The 22866-nt window shown below is 41.5% G+C and overlaps 1 protein-coding gene across 1 annotated transcript in view; it reads left to right on the forward strand.

Annotated features, from left to right (window-relative positions):
* The window catches only part of LOC128643998 (uncharacterized), a 62540-nt gene that overhangs the window by 20632 nt on the left and 19042 nt on the right, over positions 1–22866 (forward strand). Inside the window, exon 3 of the mRNA XM_053696763.1 lies at positions 17032–17082. Within this exon, the coding sequence (XP_053552738.1) occupies positions 17032–17082 (51 nt within the window). The remainder of the gene's footprint in view (positions 1–17031; positions 17083–22866) is intronic.

Genomic DNA, 22866 nt, shown 5'->3' on the forward strand with positions numbered 1-22866 from the left:
TCCTAAACCAAACCATGACCTGGTGCCCACTGCTGCTAAACCTAACATGACCTGGTGCCCACTGCTGCTAAACCTAACCAAGACCTGGTGCCCACTGCTGCTAAACCTAACCATGACCTGGTGCCCCCACTGTTCCTAAACCAAACCATGATCTGGTGCCCACTGCTCCTAAATCTAACCATGACCTGGTGCCCCACTGCTCCCTAAACCAAACCATGACCTGGTGCCCACTGCTGCTAAACCTAACCATGACCTGGTGCCACTGCTGCTAAACCTAACCATGACCTGGTGCCCACTGCTCCTAAACCAAACCATGACCTGGTGCCCCACTGCTATTAACCCTAACTGTACCTGGTGCCCCAAAGCTATTAACACTAACCATGACCTCATGCTCCAATGCAACTAACACTAACCCTAACCATGACCTGATGTGCACTGGTACTAGCTAACCATTATATCATGCCCTCTGGTACTACCCCTATCCATGACCGGGTGTACACAGCTACTAACTCTAACCATGACCTCATGCCCTCTGCTACTAACCCTAACCATGACCTCATGCCCTCTGCTATAACCCTAACCATGACCTCATGCCTAATGTACTAACCCTAACCATGACTTGGTGCCCACTGCTATTAACCCTAACCATGACTGGTGCCCACTGCTACTAACCCTAACCATGACCTGGTGCCCACTGCTGCTAAACCTAACCATGACCTGGTGCCCACTGCTGCTAAACCTAACCATGACCTGGTGCCCACTGCTGCTAAACCTAACCATGACCTGGTGCCCACTGCTGCTAAATCTAACCATGACCTGGTGCCCACTGCTCCTAAACCAAACCATGACCTGGTGCCCACTGCTTCTAAACCAAACCATGACTGGTGCCCACTGCTGCTAAACCTAACCATGACTGGTGCCCACTGCTGCTAAACCTAACCATGACCTGGTGCCCACTGCTCCTAAACCTAACCATGACCTGGTGCCCACTGCTCCTAAACCAAACCATGACCTGGTGCCCACTGCTGCTAAACCTAACCATGACCTGGTGCCCACTGCTGCTAAACCTAACCATGACCTGGTGCCCACTGCTCCTAAACCAAACCATGACCTGGTGCCCACTGCTGCTAAACCTAACCATGACCTGGTGCCCACTGCTGCTAAAACTAACCATGACCTGGTGCCCACTGCTGCTAACCTAACCATGACCTGGTGCATGTTCCTAACCAACCATGCTTGGTGCCCACTGCCTCCTAAATCTAACCATGACCTGGTGCCCACTGCTCCTAAACCAAACCATGACCTGGTGCCCACTGCTGCCTAAATCTAACCATGACCTGGTGCCCACTGCTGCCTAACCCTAACCATGACCTGGTGCCCACTGCTCCTAAACCAAACCATGACTGGTGCCCACTGCTGCTAAACCTAACCATGACCTGGTGCCCACTGCTGCTAAACCTAACCATGACCTGGTGCCCACTGCTCCTAAACCTAACCATGACCTGGTGCCCACTGCTCCTAAACCTAACCATGCCCTGGTGCCCACTGCTTTTAACCCGAACTATGACATGGTGCCCAATGCTATTAACCCTAACCATGACCTGGTGTCCAATGCTACTAACCCTAACCATGACCTGGTGCCCACTGCTCCTAAACCAAACCATGACCTGGTGCCCACTGCTCCTAAACCAAACCATGACCTGGTGCCCACTGCTGCTAAACCTAACCATGACCTGGTGCCCACTGCTGCTAAATCTAACCATGACCTGGTGCCCACTGCTCCTAAACCAAACCATGACCTGGTGCCCACTGCTGCTAAACCTAACATGACCTGGTGCCCACTGCTGCTAAAACTAACCATGACCTGGTGCCCACTGCTGCTAAACCTAACCATGACCTGGTGCCCACTGCTGCTAAACCTAACCATGACCTGGTGCCCACTGCTCCTAAACCAAACATGACCTGGTGCCCACTGCTCCTAAATCTAACCATGACCTGGTTCCCACTGCTCCTAAACCAAACCATGACCTGGTGCCCACTGCTTCTAAACCAAACCATGACTGGTGCCCACTGCTGCTAAACCTAACCATGACTGGTGCCCACTGCTGCTAAACCTAACCATGACCTGGTGCCCACTGCTCCTAAACCTAACCATGACCTGGTGCCCACTGCTCCTAAACCAAACCATGACCTGGTGCCCACTGCAGCTAAAACTAACCATGACCTGGTGCCCACTGCTGCTAAACCTAACCATGACCTGGTGCCCACTGCTCCTAAACCAAACCATGACCTGGTGCCCACTGCTGCTAAACCTAAACATGACCTGGTGCCCACTGCTGCTAAACCTAACCATGACCTGGTGCCCACTGCTCCTAAACCTAACCATGACCTGGTGCCCACTGCTCCTAAACCTAACCATGACCTGGTGCCCACTGCTTTAAACCTAACTCATGACATGGTGCCCAATGCTATTAAACCTAACCATGACCTGGTGTCCAATGCTACTAACCCTAACCATGACCTGTGTGCCCCACTGCTCCTAAACCAAAACCATGACCTGGTGCCCCACTGCTCCTAAACCAAACATGACCCTGGTGCCCACTGACTGCTAACCCTAACTATGACCTGGTGCCCACTGCTCCTAAATCTAACCATGACCTGGTGCCCACTGCTCCTAAACCAAACCATGACTGGTGCCCACTGCTGCTAAACCTAACCATGACCTGGTGCCCACTGCTGCTAAAACTAACCATGACCTGGTGCCCACTGCTGCTAAACCTAACCATGACCTGGTGCCCACTGCTGCTAAACCTAACCATGACCTGGTGCCCACTGCTCCTAAACCAAACCATGACCTGGTGCCCACTGCTCCTAAATCTAACCATGACCTGGTTCCCACTGCTCCTAAACCAAACCATGACCTGGTGCCCACTGCTTCTAAACCAAACCATGACTGGTGCCCACTGCTGCTAAACCTAACCATGACTGGTGCCCACTGCTGCTAAACCTAACCATGACCTGGTGCCCACTGCTCCTAAACCTAACCATGACCTGGTGCCACTGCTCCTAAACCAAACCATGACCTGGTGCCCACTGCAGCTAAAACTAACCATGACCTGGTGCCCACTGCTGCTAAACCTAACCATGACCTGGTGCCCACTGCTCCTAAACCAAACCCTGACCTGGTGCCCACTGCTGCTAACCCTAAACATGACCTGATGCCCACTGCTGCTAAACCTAACCATGACCTGGTGCCCACTGCTGCTAAACCTAACCATGACCTGGTGCCCACTGCTCCTAAACCAAACCATGACCTGGTGCCCACTGCTGCTAAACCTAACCATGACCTGGTGCCCACTGCTGCTAAACCTAACCATGACCTGGTGCCCACTGCTCCTAAACCTAACCATGACCTGGTGCCCACTGCTCCTAAACCTAACCATGCCCTGGTGCCCACTGCTTTTAACCCGAACTATGACATGGTGCCCAATGCTATTAACCCTAACCATGACCTGGTGTCCAATGCTACTAACCCTAACCATGACCTGGTGCCCACTGCTCCTAAACCAAACCATGACCTGGTGCCCACTGCTCCTAAACCAAACCATGACCTGGTGCCCACTGCTGCTAAACCTACCCATGACCTGGTGCCCACTGCTGCTAAATCTAACCATGACCTGGTGCCCACTGCTCCTAAACCAAACCATGACCTGGTGCCCACTGCTGCTAAACCTAACCATGACCTGGTGCCCACTGCTGCTAAAACTAACCATGACCTGGTGCCCACTGCTGCTAAACCTAACCATGACCTGGTGCCCACTGCTGCTAAACCTAACCATGACCTGGTGCCCACTGCTCCTAACCAAACCATGACCTGGTGCCCACTGCTCCTAAATCTAACCATGACCTGGTTCCCACTGCTCCTAAACCAAACCTGACCTGGTGCCCACTGCTTCTAAACCAAACCATGACTGGTGCCCACTGCTGCTAAACCTAACCATGACTGGTGCCCACTGCTGCTAAACCTAACCATGACCTGGTGCCCACTGCTCCTAAACCTAACCATGACCTGGTGCCCACTGCTCCTAAACCAAACCATGACCTGGTGCCCACTGCAGCTAAAACTAACCATGACCTGGTGCCCACTGCTGCTAAACCTAACCATGACCTGGTGCCCACTGCTCCTAAACCAAACCATGACCTGGTGCCCACTGCTGCTAAACCTAAACATGACCTGGTGCCCACTGCTGCTAAACCTAACCATGACCTGGTGCCCACTGCTCCTAAACCTAACCATGACCTGGTGCCCACTGCTCCTAAACCTAACCATGCCCTGGTGCCCACTGCTTTTAACCTGAACTATGACATGGTGCCCAATGCTATTAACCCTAACCATGACCTGGTGTCCAATGCTACTAACCCTAACCATGACCTAGTGAACGCTGCTACTTACCCTAACCATGACCTAGTGTCCAATGCTACTAACCCTAACCATGACCTAGTGAACGCTGCTACTTACCCTAACCATGACCTAGTGCACACTGCTACTAACCCTAACCATGACCTGGTGCCCAATGCTACTAACCCTAACCATGACCTGGTGCCCACTGCTACTAACCCAAACTGTTACCTGGTGCCCAAAGCTATTAACACTAACCATGACCTGGTGTACACAGCTACTAACTCTAACCATGACCTCATGCTCAATGCAACTAACCCTAACCATGACCTGATGTGCACTGCTACTAGCTAACCATTATGTCATGCCCTCTGGTACTAACCCTATCCATGACCGGGTGTACCAAGCTACTAACTCTAACCATGACCTCATGCCCTCTGCTACTAACCCTAACCATAACCTCATGCCCTCTGCTACTAACCCTAACCTCATGCCTAATGCTATTAACCCTAACCATGACTTGGTGCCCACTGCTATTAACCCAAACCATGACTTGGTGCCCACTGCTATTAACCCTAACCATGACTTGGTGCCCACTGCTACTAACCCTAACCATGACATGAAGTACACTGCTACTAACCCTAACTATTACATGGTGTACACTGCTACTAACCCTAACCATGACATGGTGTACACTGCTACTAGCCCTAACCATAACCCAGTACTTACTGCAACTAACACTATAACCTGGTGCCCACTACTACTAACCGTTAACATGACCTGATGCCCACTGCTACTAACCCTAACCATGATCTGGTGCCCACTGCTACTAACCCTAACCATGCCATGGTGTACACTGCTACTAACCCTAACCATGACATGGTGTACACTGCTGCTAGCCCTAACCATAACCCAGTACTTACTGCAACTAACACCATAACCTGGTGCCCACTGCTACTAATGCTAACCATGACCTGGTGCCCACTGCTACTAACCCTAAACATGACCTGATGCCAACGGCTACTAACCCTAACCATTACCTGGTGTCTAATGCTACTAACCTTAACCATGACCTGGTGCCCACTGCTACTAACCCAAACCATGTCATGGTGCCCAAAGCTGTTAACCCTAACCATGAAATGGTGCCGACTGCTATTAATCCTAACTGTTACCTGGTGCCCAAAGCTATTAACACTAACCATGACATGGTGTACACAGCTACTAACTCTAACCATGACCTCATGCAACTAACCCTAACCATGACCTGATGTGCACTGCTACTAGCTAACCATTATATCATGCCCTATGGTACTAACCCTATTGATGACCGGGTGTACACAGCTACTAACTCTAACCATGACCTCATGCCCTCTGCTACTAACCCTAACCATGACCTCATGCCCTCTGCTACTAACCCTAACCATGACCTCATGCCTAATGCTACTAACCCTAACCATGACTTGGTGCCCACTGCTACTAACCCTAACCATGACATGAAGTACACTGCTACTAAACCTAACTATTACATGGTGTACACTGCTACTAACCCTAACCATGACATGGTGTACACTGCTACTAGCCCTAACCATAACCCAGTACTTACTGCAACTAACACTATAACCTGGTGCCCACTACTACTAACCATTAACATGACCTGATGCCCACTGCTACTAACCCTAACCATGACTTGGTGCCCACTGCTACTAACTCTAACCATGCCATGATGTACACTGCTACTAACCCTAACCATGACATGGTGTACACTGCTGCTAGCCCTAACCATAACCCAGTACTTACTGCAACTAACACCATAACCTGGTGCCCACTGCTACTAATGCTAACCATGACCTGGTGCCCACTGCTACTAACCCTAAACATGACCTGATGCCAACGGCTACTAACCCTAACCATTACCTGGTGTCTAATGCTACTAACCCTAACCATGACTTGGTGCCCACTGCTACTAACCCAAACCATGTCATGGTGCCCAAAGCTGTTAACCCTAACCATGAAATGGTGCCCACTGCTATTAACCCTAACTGTTATTAACCCTATCCATGACCGGGTGTACACAGCTACTAACCCTAACCATGACCTCATGCCCTCTGCTACTAACCCTAACCATGACCTCATGCCTAATGCTACTAACCCTAACCATGACTTGGTTCCCACTGCTATTAACCCTAACCATGACTTGGTGCCCACTGCTACTAACCCTAACCATGACATGAAGTCCACTGCTACTAACCCTAACTATTACATGGTGTACACTGCTACTAACCCTAACCATGACATGGTGTACACTGCTGCTAGCCCTAACCATAACCCAGTACTTACTGCAACTAACACCATAACCTGGTGCCCACTGCTACTAATGCTAACCATGACCTGGTGCCCACTGCTACTAACCCTAAACATGACCTGATGCCAATGGCTACTAACCCTAACCATTACCTGGTGTCTAATGCTTTTAATCCTAACCATGACCTAGTGTACAGTGCTACTAACTCTAACCATGCCCTGGTGCCTACTGTTATTAACCCTAACCATACCCTGGTGCTCACTGCTATTAACCCTGAACATGACCTGATGCCTAATGTTACTAACCATAAACATGACCTGATTCTACTGCTACTAACCCTAACCATGACATGGTGCCCATTGCTATTAACCCTCACCATGACCTGATGCCCACTGCTGCTAACCCTAAACATGACCTGATGCCCACTGCTACTAATCATAAACTTGACCTGATGCCCACTGCTACTAACCATGACCTGGTGCCCACTGCTATTAACCTTAACCATGGCCTGGTGCCCATTCTTATTAACCCTAATAATGATCTGGTGCCCACTACTACTAACCCTAACTATGACTTGGTGCCCACTGCTACTAACCCTAAACATGACCTGATGCCCACTGCTACTAACCCTAATAATGATATGGTGCCCACTGCTACTAACCCTAAACATGACCTGATGCCCACTGCTACTAACCCTAATAATGATATGGTGCCCACTGCTACTAACCCTAAACATGACCTGATGCCCACTGCTACTAACCCTAAACATGACCTGATGCCCACTGCTACTAACCCTAACCATGACATGGTGCCCATTGCTATTAACCCTCACCATGACCTGATGCCCACTGCTGCTAACCCTAAACATGACCTGATGCCCACTGCTACTAACCATAAACTTGACCTGATGCCCACTGCTACTAACCCTAACCATGACCTGGTGCCCACTGCTATTAACCTTAACCATGGCCTGGTGCCCACTGCTACTAACCCTAACCATGACATGGTGCCCAGTGCTACTAACCCTAACCATGAACTAGTTTACACTGCTATTAAACCTAACCATGAAATGGTGCCCACTCTTATTAACCCTAATAATGATCTGGTGCCCACTACTACTAACCCTAACTATGACTTGGTGCCCACTGCTACTAACCCTAAAAATGACCTGATGCCCACTGCTACTAACCCTAAACATGACCTGATGCCCACTGCTACTAACCCTAAACATGACCTGATGCCCACTGCTACTAACCCTAACCATGACATAGTGCCCACTGCTATAAACCCTGTTACCTGGTGCCTAAACAATTAACCATGACCTGGTGCCCACTGCTATTAACACTAACCATGACCTGGTACCTCTCTCTACAAATTCACACGCTCCTTATTATATACTGCACCTCTATATAACCTCACCCACCCCATTATATACTGCACCTCTTTACACCCTCACACTCATTATATACTGCATTATACACCCCTCATATACTGCACCTTTATACACCCTTATGCTCATTATATACTGGCCCCTTATACACCCTCACTAAATATTGGCCCTTTATACACCCTCACGCTCATTATATACTGGCTTTTTATACACCCTTATGCTCATTATATACTGACCCTTTATACACCCTCACGCTCATTATATACTGGCTTTTTATACACCCTTATGCTCATTATATACTGGCCCTTTATACACCCTCACGCTCATTATATACTGGCTTTTTATACACCCTTATGCTCATTATATACTGACCCTTTATACACCCTCACGCTCATTATATACTGGCTCTTTATACACCCTTATGCTCATTATATACTGACCCTTTATACACCCTCACATTCATTATATACTGGCCCTTTATACACCCTCACGCTCATTATATACTGACCCTTTATACACCCTCACGCTCATTATATACTGGCCCTTTATACACCCTCACGCTCATTATATACTGGCTCTTTATACACCCTTATGCTCATTATATACTGACCCTTTATACACCCTCACGCTCATGATATAATGGCCCTTTATACACCCTTATGCTCATTATATACTGGCCCTTTATACACCCTCATGCTCATTATATACTGGCTCTTTATACACCCTTATGCTCATTATATACTGGTCCTTTATACACCCTCATGCTCATTATATACTGACCCTTTATACACCCTCACACTCATTATATACTGGCCTTTTATACACCCTCATGCTCATTATATACTGACCCTTTACACACCCTCACACTCATTATATACTGGCCCTTTATACACCCTTATGCTCATTATATACTGGCCTTTTATACACCCTCATGCTCATTATATACTGACCCTTTATATACCCTTATGCTCATTATATACTGACCCTTTATACACCCTTATGCTCATTATATACAGGCCCTTTATACACCCTTATGCTCATTATATACAGGCCCTTTATACACCCTTATGCTCATTATATACTGACCCTTTATACACCCTTGCATTTATTATATACTGGCCCTTTATACACCCTCATGCTCAGTATATACTGGCCCTTTATACACCCTCACACTCATTATATACTGGCCTTTTATACACCCTTATGCTCATTATATACTGACCCTTTATACACCCTTATGCTCATTATATACTGGCCCTTTATATACCCTTATGCTCATTATATACTGGCCCTTTATACACCCATATGCTCATTATATACTGACCCTTTATATACCCTCACACTCATTATATACTGGCCTTTTATACACCCACACACTCATTATATACTGGCCTTTTATACACCCTTATGCTCATTATATACTGGCCCTATATACACCATCACAATCATTATATACTGGCCCTTTATACACCCTTATGCTCATTGTATACTGGCCCTTTATACACCCCTATGCTCATTATATACTGGCCCTTTATACACCCTCACAATCATTATATACTGGCCCTTTATACACCCCTATGCTCATTATATACTGGCCCTTTATACACCCTCACAATCATTATATACTGACCCTTTATATACCCTTATGCTCATTATATACTGGCCCTTTATACACCCTTATGCTCATTATATACTGGCCCTTTATATACCCTTATGCTCATTATATACTGGGCCTTTATATACCCTTATGCTCATTATATACTGGCCCTTTATGCACCCTCACATTTATTATATACTGGCCCTTTATACACCCTTATGCTCATTATATACTGACCCTTTATACAACCTTGCATTTATTATATACTGGACCTTTATACACCCTCATGCTCATTATATACTGACCCTTTATACACCCTTGCATTTATTATATACTGGCCCTTTATACACCCTCACACTCATTATATACTGGCCTTTTATACACCCTTATGCTGATTATATACTGACCCTTTATACACCCGTATGCTCATTATATACTGGCCCTTTATATACCCTTATGCTCATTATATACTGGCCCTTTATATACCCTTAGGCTCATTATATACTGACACTTTATATACCCTTATGCTCATTATATACTGGCCCTTTATACACCTTCATGCTCATTATATACTGACCCTTTATACACCCTCACACTCATTATATACTGGCCTTTTATACACCCTTATGCTCATTATATACTGCCCCTTTATACACCCTTATGCTCATTATATACTGGCCCTATATATACCCTTATGCTCATTATATACTGGCCCTTTATATACCCTTAGGCTCATTATATACTGGCCCTTTATATACCCTTATGCTCATTATATACTGGCCCTTTATACACCCTCATGCTCATTATATACTGACCCTTTATACACCCTCGCATTTATTATATACTGGCCCTTTATACACCCTTATGCTCATTATATACTGACCCTTTATACACCCTCACACTCATTATATACTGGCTCTTTATACACCCTCACACTCATTATATACTGGCCCTTTATACACCCTCATGCTCATTATATACTGACCCTTTATACACCCTCACACTCATTATATACTGGCCCTTTATACACCCTCACACTCATTATATACTGGCCCTTTATACACCCTCATGCTCATTATATACTGACCCTTTATACACCCTCACGCTCATTATATACTGACCCTTTATACACCCTCACACTCATTATATACTGGCCCTTTATATACCCTTAGGCTCATTACATACTGTCCCTTTATATACCCTTAGGCTCATTATATACTGGCCCTTTATATACCCTTATGCTCATTATATCCTGGACCTTTATATACCCTTATGCTCATTATATACTGGCCCTTTATATACCCTTATGCTCATTATATACTGGCCCTTTATACACCCTTATGCTCATTATATACTGGCCCTTTATACACCCTCACACTCATTATATACTGGCCCTTTATACACCCTCACACTCATTATATACTGGCCCTTTATACACCCTCACACTCATTATATACTGGCCCTTTATATACCCTTAGGCTCATTATATACTGGCCCTTTATATACCCTTAGGCTCATTATATACTGGCCCTGTATATACCCTTATGCTCATTATATCCTGGCCCTTTATATACCCTTATGCTCATTATATCCTGGCCCTTTATATACCCTTATGCTCATTATATACTGGCCCTTTATATACCCTTATGCTCATTATATACATAGTAACATAGTACATACTAGATAAGGTTGAAAAAAGACTGAAGTCCATCGAGTTCAACCTATACAAATCTAAAATACTTACAAAAAGCTCCAGTTAAGCTTAAATAACCCCATTAAAATGTGACCCATTTAATACTAGCAATCATATCCATGAATTTTGTTTATATACAGAAATTTATCCAGACTATTTTTAAATGTATCTATGGTATTGGCATTCACTACCTCCTTTGGTAATGAGTTCCACAATTTTATTGCTCTTACAGTGAAAAAACGTTTCCGTTGCAGGAGATTAAATCTCCTTTCCTCCAACCTTAAATTATGACCTCTTGTCAGAACCAATTTTCTTGGAATAAAAAGAGCTTCTGCCATCTCTGTATATGGGCCTTGAATATATTTATGTAAAGTAATCATGTCACCTCTCAAGCGCCTTTTTTCTAAAGAGAACAGACCCAGTTTGGCTAGCCTCTCCTCATAGGTTAATTTCTCCAATCCCCTTATTAGCTTTGTGGCCCTTCTCTGAACTTTTTCTAGTTCTGCAATATCTTTTTTAGCAATCGGTCCCCAGAACTGCACTCCAAACTCAAGGTGAGGTCTTACCAGGGCTTTATATAGTGACAGAATTATGCTTTCCTCCCTTGAATCAATGCCTCTTTTAATACATGCTAGTATCTTATTAGCCTTTGAAGCCGCTGCCCTGCATTGTGCACTCATCTTTAGCTTGTTATCTATTACTACTCCCAAATCCCTTTCCTCCTGTGTTTAGCTAAGTCTTGTCCCATTTAAAAAATACATAGCCTGCTTATTTTTACTTCCAAAATGTAGAACCTTACATTTTTCCGTATTAAATCTCATTTTCCATTCACTTGCCCATAGTTCTAATTTTAGCAAATCCCTTTGCAAAGAGAGTTCATCCTGCTCTGACCTAATGACCTTACTTAACTTAGTATCATCTGCAAAAATAGAGATGTCGCTATTTAATCCTTGCTCCAAGTCATTTATAAAAATATTAAAAAGAACAGGGCCCAGTACTGATCCCTGGGGGACGCCACTGATTACCTTTGTCCAATCTGAGTATGATCCATTTACTGCTACTCGTTGCTCCCTATCTTTTATCCAGTTATTTATCCATGAGCTAACATTTTCAGCTATTCCCAGTCCCTTAATTTTGTGCATTAATCTCTCATGTGGCACTGTATCAAATGCCTTTGCAAAATCTAAGTATATCACATCAACTGATTCCCCTTTATCTATATTTTTACTTACTTCCTCGTAGAATCTAATTAGATTAGTTTGACATGATCTATTTCTCCTAAAGCCATGCTGATTAGAACTCATAATCTTGTTTACACGAATATGCTCATCAATATAATCCCTTATAATCCCTTCAAATATCTTCCCCACTATTGATGTCAGACTAACTGGTCTATAGCTTCCTGGATCATCCCTGCTTCCCTTTTTGAAGAGTGGCACCACATCAGCTTTACGCCAATCCTGGGGTACCATGCCTGAGGATAATGAGTCTTGAAAAATTAAGAGTAAAGGTTTGTCTATAACAGTGCTAAGTTCACTTAACACCCTTGGGTGTATTCCATCTGGGCCTGGAGTTTTATTTACCTTAATATTTTTTAGTTTTTTCCTCATATCCTCTAAACAAAACCCAGTTAGTGGTATGGACTGGCATGTTCTATTATGTTCAAAAGTATCATTCAATGGTTCTTCTCTTGTGTATACTGAAGAAAAAAACTGGTTTAGTACCTCAGCCTTCTCCCTGTCATTATTTATCATGCTACCCTCCACACATTTTAATGTACCTATATTATCCTTCTTAGACTTTTTGCTATTTATGTACTTAAAGAACCTTTTAGGGTTAGACTTAGAATCCTTGGCAATTAATTTTTCATTTTCAATTTTGGCTAATTTGATTGCTTTTTTGCATGCTTTGTTACATTCCTTATAAATATTGTATGCTGAGTCTGTACTATTTTCTTTTAATAATTTAAATGCCCTACGTTTTTTCCTAATTTCTCTTAAAACATTTTTATTTAGCCATAACGGCTTAGTTTTTTTATTTTTATTTTTATAACCATATGGTATGTGTTGATATGTATATTTATTTAACAAATTTTTAAATATTATCCATTTATCCTCTGTATTTTTATTAGAGAGTACATTGTCCCAATTTATATTATTTAATGATTTCCTTAAATCGTTGAATTTTGCTTTCTTGAAATTAAAAGTCTTAGTTAAGCCTTTAAAACACTGCATATGAAAAGAGATTTCAAATGTGACCATGTTATGATCACTGTTACCCAAATGTTCTTTAACTTCTATGTTTGATATTATATCTGTATTGTTTGATAGCACTAAATCCAATATAGCTTTACTCCTAGTTGGCTCCTCTATTAATTGTGACAAGAAGTTATCCCTGAGAACATTTAAAAATCTATCCCCCTTAGCTGAATTACTAGTTTCATTGGCCCAGTTTATATCAGGGTAGTTAAAATCTCCCATAATTACAGCACTGTTATTAGCAGCCTTACCTATTTGGATAAGTAGTTGAGTTTCCTCCGGGTCACTAATGTTGGGGGCTTGTAGCATGTTCCTAGTAATATTTTTTTAGGATTTTTCCCCCCACTCTTTATTTCAACCCACAGGGTCTCTACATTGTCACTTGTATCATAAATATCTTCCCTTATTGTAGGTTTAAGGTCAGGTTTAATATACATGCAGATTCCTCCACCCCTTTTATTATTCCTGTCCCTCCTAAATAATGTATACCCCTCTAAGTTAACTGCCCAGTCATGTGAATCATCCCACCAAGTTTCAGTTATACTGATAACATCATAGTCCTCTTCTGCAACCAAGAGCGTCAGCTCCCCCATTTTACCTGTCATGCTTCTTGCATTTGTTGTCATACATTACATTTTCATGTGCTTTCTGCTGCTACTTGGTGTACTTTCCTCTATACTTTCTAATGTGACATTTCTTAAGTCATCCCTTCCTTGAGATATTAATGGAGTGACATATTCAGACACTGATCTCTCTGTTCTATTTTGTTCAAATTGACCCTCCCCCCCTTTGCCTAGTTTAAAAGGTTCTCTTAAACTATATACACCCTCTATATACACCCTTATGCTCATTATATACTGGCCCTTTATACACCCTCACACTCATTATATACTGGCCCTTTATACACCCTCACACTCATTATATACTGGCCCTTTATACACCCTTATGCTCATTATATACTGGCCCTTTATACACCCTTATGCTCATTATATACTGGCCCTTTATACACCCTCATGCTCATATACTGGCCCTTTATACACCCTCATACTCATATACTGGCTCTTTATACACCCTCATGCTCATTATATACTGGCCCTTTATACACCCTTATGCTCATTATATACTGGCTCTTTATACACCCTTATGCTCATTATATACTGACCCTTTATATACCCTTATGCTCATTATATACTGACCCTTTATATACCCTTATGCTCATTATATACTCGCCTTTTATACACCCTCATGCTCATATACTGGCCCTTTATACACCCTTATGCTCATTATATACTGGCCCTTTATACACCCTTATGCTCATTATATACTGGCCCTTTATATACCCTTAGGCTCATTATATACTGGCCCTTTATACACCCTCACACTCATTATATACTGGCCCTTTATACACCCTTATGCTCATTATATACTGGCTCTTTATACACCCTTATGCTCATTATATACTGACCCTTTATATACCCTTATGCTCATTATATACTGACCCTTTATATACCCTTATGCTCATTATATACTGGCCTTTTATACACCCTCATGCTCATATACTGGCCCTTTATACACCCTTATGCTCATTATATACTGGCCCTTTATACACCCTTATGCTCATTATATACTGGCACTTTATATACCCTTATGCTCATTATATACTGGCCCTTTATACACCCTCATGCTCATATACTGGCCCTTTATACACCCTCACACTCATTATATACTGGCCCTTTATACACCCTCACACTCATATACTGGCCCTTTATACACCCTCATGCTCATTATATACTGACCCTTTATACACCCTCACACTCATATACTGGCCCTTTATACACCCTCACACTCATATACTGGCCCTTTATACACCCTTATGCTCATTATATACTAGCCCTTTATACACCCTCACACTCATTATATACTGGCTCTATATACACCCTCACACTCATTATATACTGGCCTTTTATACACCCTTATGCTCATTGTATACTGGCTCTTTATACACCCTTATGCTCATATACTGGCTCTTTATACACCCTTATGCTCATTATATACTAGCCCTTTATACACCCTCACACTCATATACTGGCTCTTTATACACCCTTATGCTCATTATATACTGGCCCTTTATACACCCTTATGCTCATTATATACTGACCCTTTATACACCCTTATGCTCATTATATACTAGCCCTTTATACACCCTCACACTCATTATATACTGGCCCTTTATACACCCTCACACTCATTATATACTGGCCCTTTATACACCCTCACACTCATTATATACTGGCCCTTTATACACCCTCACACTCATTATATACTGGCCCTTTATACACCCTTATGCTCATTATATACTAGCCCTTTATACACCCTCACACTCATATACTGGCTCTTTATACACCCTTATGCTCATTATATACTGGCACTTTATATACCCTCATGCTCATTATATACTGGCCCTTTATATACCCTTATGCTCATTATATACTGGCCCTTTACACACCCTTATGCTCATTATATACTGGCCCTTTATACACCCTCATGCTCATATACTGGCCCTTTATACACCCTCATACTCATATACTGGCTATTTATACACCCTCATGCTCATTATATACTGGAACTTTATATACCCTCATGCTCATTATATACTAGCCCTTTATACACCCTCACACTCATTATATACTGGCTCTTTATACACCCTTATGCTCATTATATACTGGCCCTTTATATACCCTTATGCTCATTATATACTGGCCCTTTATATACCCTTATGCTCATTATATACTGGCCCTTTACACACCCTTATGCTCATTATATACTGGCCCTTTATACACCCTCATGCTCATATACTGGCCCTTTATACACCCTCATACTCATATACTGGCTATTTATACACCCTCATGCTCATTATATACTGGAACTTTATATACCCTCATGCTCATTATATACTAGCCCTTTATACACCCTCACACTCATTATATACTGGCTCTTTATACACCCTTAGGCTCATTATATACTGGCCCTTTATATACCCTTATGCTCATTATATACTGGCCCTTTATATACCCTTATGCTCATTATATACTGGCCCTTTATACACCCTTATGCTCATTATATACTCCCCCTCTATGTACCCTTACACAGTTATTTATTATATACTGCCCCTCTACACACACCCCTCATTATATACTGCCCCTCTATGTACCCTTACACAGTTATTTATTGTATACTGCCCCTTCTATATTATATACTTGGCTCTATATACCCTCAAGACTCTTCTTATTATATATAACATGTTTCTCTTTCTGGCTGACAATTTTGTGACTGGCAGCTACAGTATTAGCAATCTCACCCACACTCAGCGTGTTCCTCATTGTGTTGTGCAGGTGAGAATCGTGGTGCAGAAACGTGTAGTGAGGATCATTCTCTGAAATCAGGTATAGTAATCACAAACAACTCACTGTATCCCACAACAAGCGTTGTATCTTGAGGTCAGAAGTCACAATATACTGCTTTATCCTGATGTCACTATATACTGCTTTATCCTGATGTCACTATATACTGCTTTATTCTAAGGTCACTATATACTGCTTTATCCTGAGGTCACTATATACTGCTTTATTCTAAGGTCACTATATACTGCTTTATCCTGATGTCACTATATACTGCTTTATCCTGAGGTCACTATATACTGCTTATCCTGATGTCACTATATACTGCTTTATTTTAAGGTCACTATATACTGCTTTATCCTGAGGTCACTATATACTGCTTTATCCTGAGGTCACTATATACTGCTTTATTCTAAGGTCACTGTATACTGCTTTATCCTGATGTCACTATATACTGCTTTATTCTGAGGTCACTATATATTGCTTTATTCTGAGGTCACTATATACTGCTTTATTCTGAGGTCACTATATACTACTTATCCTGAGGTCACTATATATTGCTTTATTCTGAGGTCACTATATATTGCTTTATCCTGAGGTCACTATATATTGCTTTATTCTGAGGTCACTTATATATTGCCTTTATCCTGAGGTCACTATATACGCTTTATTCTGAGGTCACTATATATTGCTTTATCCTGAGGTCACTATATACTGCTTTATTCTGAGGTCACTATATACTGCTTTATCCAGAGGTCACTATATACTGCTTTATCCTGAGGTCACTATATACTGCTTTATCCTGAGATCACTATATACTGCTTTATTCTGAGGTCACTATATACTACTTTATCCTGAGGTCACTATATACTGCTTTATCCTGAGGTCACTATATACTGCTTTATCCTGAGGTCACTATATACTGCTTTATTCTGAGGTCACTATATACTACTTTATCCTGAGTCACTATATATTGCTTTATTCTGAGGTCACTATATACTGCTTTATCCTGAGGTCACTATATATTGCTTTATCCTGAGGTCACTATATACTGCTTTATCCTGAGGTCACTATATACTGCTTTATTCTGAGGTCACTATATACTGCTTTATACTGAGGTCACTATATACTGCTTTATCCTGATGTCACTATATACTGCTTTATTCTGAGGTCACTATATACTGCTTTATTCTGAGGTCACTATATACTGCTTTTGACTGAGGTCACTGTATACTGCTTTATCCTGAGGTCACTATATACTGCTTTATCCTGAGGTCACTGTATACTGCTTTATCCTGAGGTCACTATATACTGCTTTATTCTGAGGTCACTATATATTGCTTTATTCTGAGGTCACTATATATTGCTTTATTCTGAGGTCACTATATATTGCTTTCTGAGGTCACTATATACTGCTTTATACTGAGGTCACTATATACTGCTTTATCCTGAGGTCACTATATATTGCTTTATTCTGAGGTCACTATATATTGCTTTATCCTGAGGTCACTATATACTGCTTTATACTGAGGTCACTATATACTGCTTTATCCTGATGTCACTATATACTGCTTTATTCTGAGGTCACTATATACTGCTTTATTCTGATGTCACTATATACTGCTTTATCTGAGGTCACTGTAATACTGCTTTATACTGAGGTCACTATATACTGCTTTATTCTGAGGTCACTATATACTGCTTTATTCTGAGGTCACTATATACTACTTTATCTGAGGTCACTATATACTGCTTTATCCTGAGGTCACTGTATACTGCTTTATCCTGAGGTCACTATATACTGCTTTATCCTGAGGTCACTGTATTACTGCTTTATCCTGAGGTCACTGTATATTGCTTTATCCTGAGGTCACTATTTACTGCTTTATCCTGAGGTCACTGTATACTGCTTTATCCTGAGGTCACTATATACTGCTTTATCCTGAGGTCACTGTATACTGCTTTATCTTGAGGTCACTGTATACTGCTTTATCCCTGAGGTCACTGTTATACTGCTTTATCCTGAGGTCACTATATACTGCTTTATCCTGAGGTCACTGTATACTGCTTTATCCTGAGGTCACTGTATACTGCTTTATCCTGATGTCACTATATACTGCTTTATCCTATCCTGAGGTCACTATATACTGCTTTACTTCTGAGGTCACTATATATTGCTTATTCTGAGTCACTATATACTGCTTTTTTTTTTTTTTTTTTTTTAACTTTTTATTAGCCATAACAGAATACAATGCTATACCTTTCAGGTTCACAAAGGCATTAAATACTATATACTGCTTATTCTAAGTCACTATATACTGCTTTATCCTGAGGTCACTGTATACTGCTTTATCCTGAGGTCACTATATACTGCTTGAATCCTGAGTTCACTGTATACTGCTTATCCTGAGTCACTGTATATTGCTTTATCCTGAGGTCACTATATACTGCTTTATCCTGAGGTCACTGTATACTGCTTTATCCTGAGGTCACTATATATACTCTTTATCCTGAGGTCACTGTATACTGCTTTATTCTGAGGTCACTATATACTGCTTTATCCTGAGGTCACTATATACTGCTTTATCCTGAGGTCACTGTATACTGCTTTATCCTGAGGTCACTGTATATTGCTTTATCCTGAGGTCACTATATACTGCTTTATCCTGAGGTCACTATATACTGCTTTATCCTGAGGTCACTATATACTGCTTTATCCTGAGGTCACTGTATACTGCTTTATCCTGAGGTCACTATATACTGCTTTATCCTGAGGTCACTATATACTGCTTTATTCTGAGGTCACTATATACTGCTTTATTCTGAGGTCACTATATACTACTTTATCCTGAGGTCACTATATACTGCCTTATCCTGAGGTCACTATATACTGCTTTATTCTGAGGTCACTATATACTACTTTATCCTGAGGTCTCTATATATTGCTTTATTCTGAGGTCACTATATACTGCTTTATCCTGAGGTCACTATATATTGCTTTATCCTGAGGTCACTATATACGGTCTTTATCCTGAGGTCACTATATATTGCTTTATCCTGAGGGGTCACTATATATTGCTTTAATCCTGAGGTCACTATAGATTGCTTTATACTGAGGTCACTATATACTGCTTATCCTGAAGTCACTATATACTGCTTTATTCTAAGGTCACTATATACTGCTTTATTCTGAGGTCACTATATATTGCTTTATTCTGAGGTCACTATATACTGCTTTATACTGAGGTCACTATATACTGCTTTATCCTGATGTCACTATATACTGCTTTATTCTGAGGTCACTATATACTGCTTTATTCTGAGGTCACTATATACTGCTTTATCCTGAGGTCACTGTATACTGCTTTATCCTGAGGTCACTATATACTGCTTTATCCTGAGGTCACTATATACTCTTATCCTGAGGTCACTATATACTGCTTTATCCTGAGGTCACTATATACTGCTTTATTCTGAGGTCACTATATATTGCTTTATTCTGAGGTCACTATATACTGCTTTATCCTGAAGTCACTATATACTGCTTTATTCTGAGGTCACTATATATTGCTTTATTCTGAGGTCACTATATATTGCTTTATTCTGAGGTCACTATATATTGCTTTATCCTGAGGTCACTATATACTGCTTTTATACTGAGGTCACTATATACTGCTTTATCCTGAGGTCACTATATATTGCTTATTCTGAGGTCACTATATATTGCTTTATCCTGAGGTCACTATATACTGCTTTATACGAGTCACTATATACTGCTTATCCTGATGTCACTATATACTGCTTTATTCTAAGGTCACTATATACTGCTTTATCCTGATGTCACATATACTGCTTTATTCTGAGGTCACTATATACTGCTTTATTCTGAGGTCACTATATACTACTTTATCCTGAGGTCACTATTAACTGCTTTATCCCTGAGGTCACTGTATACTGCTTTATCCTGAGGTCACTATATACTGCTTTATCCTGAGGTCACTGTATACTGCTTTATCCTGAGGTCACTGTATACTGCTTTATCCTGAGGTCACTATATACTGCTTTATCCTGAGGTCACTGTATACTGCTTTATCCTGAGGTCACTATATACTGCTTTATCCTGAGGTCACTGTATACTGCTTTATCTTGAGGTCACTGTATACTGCTTTATCCTGAGGTCACTATATACTGTTTATTCTGAGGTCACTATATACTGCTTTATCCTGAGGTCACTATATACTGCTTTAGCCTGAGGTCACTATATACTGCTTTATCCTGAGGTCACTGGTATACTGCTTATCCTGAGGTCACTATATACTGCTTTATCCTGAGGTCACTGTATACTGCTTTATCCTGAGGTCACTGTATATTGCTTTATCCTGATGTCACTATATACTGCTTTATTCTGAGGTCACTATATATTGCTTTATTCTGAGGTCACTATATACTGCTTTATCCTGATGTCACTATATACTGCTTTATTCTGAGGTCACTATATACTGCTTTATACTGAGGTCACTATATACTGCTTTATCCAGAGGTCACTATATACTGCTTTATTCTGAGGTCACTATATACTACTTTATCCTGAGGTCACTATATACTGCTTTATCCTGAGGTCACTGTATACTGCTTTATCCTGAGGTCACTATATACTGCTTTATCCTGAGGTCACTGTATACTGCTTTATCCTGAGGTCACTGTATTTGCTTTATACTGAGATCACTGTATACTGCTTTATCCTGAGGTCACTGTATACTGCTTTATCCTGAGGTCACTATATACTGCTTTATCCTGAGGTCACTGTATACTGCTTTATCCTGAGGTCACTGTATACTGCTTTATCCTGAGGTCACTGTATACTGCTTTATCTGAGGTCACTATATACTGCTTTATCCTGAGGTCACTGTATACTGCTTTATCCTGAGGTCACTGTATACTGCTTTATCCTGATGTCACTATATACTGCTTATCCTGAGGTCACTATATACTGCTTTATTCTGAGGTCACTATATTGCTTTATTCTGAGGTCACTATATACTGCTTTTTTTTTTTTTTTTTTTTTTTTAACTTTTTATTGCCATAACAGAATACAATGCTATACCTTTCAGGTTCACAAAGGCATTATATACTATATATGCTTTATTCTAAGGTCACTATACTGCTTTTATCCTGAGGTCACTGTTACTGCTTTATCCTGAGGTCACTATATACTGCTTTATCCTGAGGTCACTGTATACTGCTTTATCCTGAGGTCACTGTATATTGCTTTATCCTGAGGTCACTATATACTGCTTTATCCTGAGGTCACTGTATACTGCTTTATCCTGAGGTCACTATATACTGCTTTATCCTGAGGTCACTATATACTGCTTTATCCTGAGGTCACTATATACTGCTTTATCCTGAGGTCACTATATACTGCTTTATCCTGAGGTCACTGTATACTGCTTTATCCTGAGGTCACTGTATTTGCTTTATCCTGAGGTCACTATATACTGCTTTATCCTGAGGTCCACTATATACTGCTTTATCCTGAGGTCACTGTATACTGCTTTATCCTGAGGTCACTGTTATACTGCTTTATCCTGAGGTCACTATATACTGCTTTATCCTGAGTCACTATAACTGCTTATTCTGAGGTCACTATATACTGCTTTATTCTGATGTCACTATATACTACTTTATCCTGAGGTCACTATATACTGCCTTATCCTGAGGTCACTATATACTGCTTTATTCTGAGGTCACTATATACTGCTTTATCCTGAGGTCACTATATACTGCTTTATTCTGAGGTCACTTTATATTGCTTTATCCTGAGGTCAC

Source organism: Bombina bombina, unplaced genomic scaffold (genome assembly GCF_027579735.1).
Source record: "Bombina bombina isolate aBomBom1 unplaced genomic scaffold, aBomBom1.pri scaffold_509, whole genome shotgun sequence".
Lineage (NCBI taxonomy): Eukaryota > Metazoa > Chordata > Amphibia > Anura > Bombinatoridae > Bombina > Bombina bombina.